At 49.9% G+C, this 1,478-nt stretch overlaps 1 protein-coding gene across 1 annotated transcript; it reads right to left on the bottom strand.

Moving 5' to 3' along the window:
* Positions 1-327: 327 nt before the first annotated feature.
* On the bottom strand, positions 328-1,218 carry LOC119525702 (olfactory receptor 13A1-like). Its single transcript, XM_037824529.1, has one exon. The coding sequence runs from the start codon at positions 1,216-1,218 to the stop codon at positions 328-330; it is 891 nt and encodes a 296-aa protein (XP_037680457.1).
* Positions 1,219-1,478: the final 260 nt, after the last annotated feature.

The raw sequence follows: 1,478 nt of genomic DNA, 5'->3' as shown, positions 1-1,478 counted from the left end.
ATGAATATCTTGCTTGGACTTCTGCTATTCCTCCAGGCCACTCTCCCATTGCATTTCTCCCTCACTTTCTGCTCTCTTGAAACCTAGAGAATATCCACAGTTGCTCTTTGAAACATTCGGTTAAAGTCCATATAGAAGTTTGGCCAATTTTCATTGGGGCAAGCACATTGTTTATAAATCCATCACACAAATTGTATTCTCCTCCTTGCCACTTGTACCATATTCTCAGTCATTTTTTGAAACTAACTCCCTAACATAAAGAAAAAAATCATCTTGGCAATCCCTTTCATTTACCAAATGTTGAGAATGCCCTCCTGAGAGCTGCTTTTACATCCTTTCTCCACAGTGTGGGGGCTGACTACACTGCATGGGGCTGACTGCCTTGTACATGATGGCTACCACTTTGCCATTTTCCATGGAGGAGCCAGACCCTGGAGGATGTAGGTGTAGGATGCCAGTGGAGTAGTATATGCAGACCACCAGGAGGTGGGAGGAACAGGTGGAGAAGGCCCAGTGCTTGCCCTCAGTTGAGTGGATGTGCAGGATTCTGGTGACAATGAAGCCATAGGATACCATGGTGAGCAGGAAGTTGACCAGCCCAAAGTAAACATCTGTGAAAACAATCATGTTGTTGCTCAGGCATGTTGGGCCACAGGCAAGCAGCAGCAATGTGGGGACTTCACACAGAAAGTGATGGATTTGTCTGGAGCCACAGAACATTAGCTGTGCCATCAAGCCAGTGGGCACAGAGGTGCTGACCCCACTGACTTCCCAGACACTGCCTGCCAGCAGGACACAGAGGGGCCTGCTCATCAGCATGTGATACTGCAGGGGCTGGCAGATGGCCACATAGCAGTCACAGGCCATGAGTGTGAGCAGCAATAGCTCTGCCCTCAGAAACCATGTCAGGAAGAAGAGCTGGGTCATGCAGTCCTGGTAGAAGATGGTGCTGCCCTTGCCCACCTGGTCCTCCAGCAACTTGGGGAGAATGGTGGACATGCAGACAATATCTAAGATGGGAAGGTTGATGAGAAAGAAATATGTTGCTGTGTGCAGGAATGGATTCAGGCAGATGGCCATGAGGATGAGGCCATTCCCTGTGAGAGCCATCAGGTAAAGGAGGAAGAAGAGAGCAGAGAAGACACCCTGGAGCTGGGGGTATTCTGAGGAGCCCTGCAGGACAAGCTCTGCCAGAGCTGTGTGGGTGTTTGCTGCCATTTGGTGGGTAAGTGTCTCCCAGAGGTGCTGGGAAGCAAAAAGCACCTGGGTGGAGGGAGGCAGAGAACTCAGTGCTTGTCCTCTCCACACACTGATCCTTCTAAGACTCTACAGGAATGATTGTGTTGGTGCTTTGGACCTAGGAAACACATGGCTAAGATGATACTGCAGGTCCTTACAATACAGAAGACAATCAGAGGATTAGGTTTTCCCTCAGGATCCCCAGCCCAGCCCACCCAGCCCCTCCCCATGACAGTGTA

The sequence above is a fragment of the Choloepus didactylus genome (genome assembly GCF_015220235.1).
Source record: "Choloepus didactylus isolate mChoDid1 chromosome 26 unlocalized genomic scaffold, mChoDid1.pri SUPER_26_unloc1, whole genome shotgun sequence".
Classification (NCBI taxonomy): domain Eukaryota; kingdom Metazoa; phylum Chordata; class Mammalia; order Pilosa; family Megalonychidae; genus Choloepus; species Choloepus didactylus.
The sequence above is the reverse complement of the archived record's forward strand: the minus strand, read 5'-3'. Positions and strand labels throughout refer to the sequence as shown.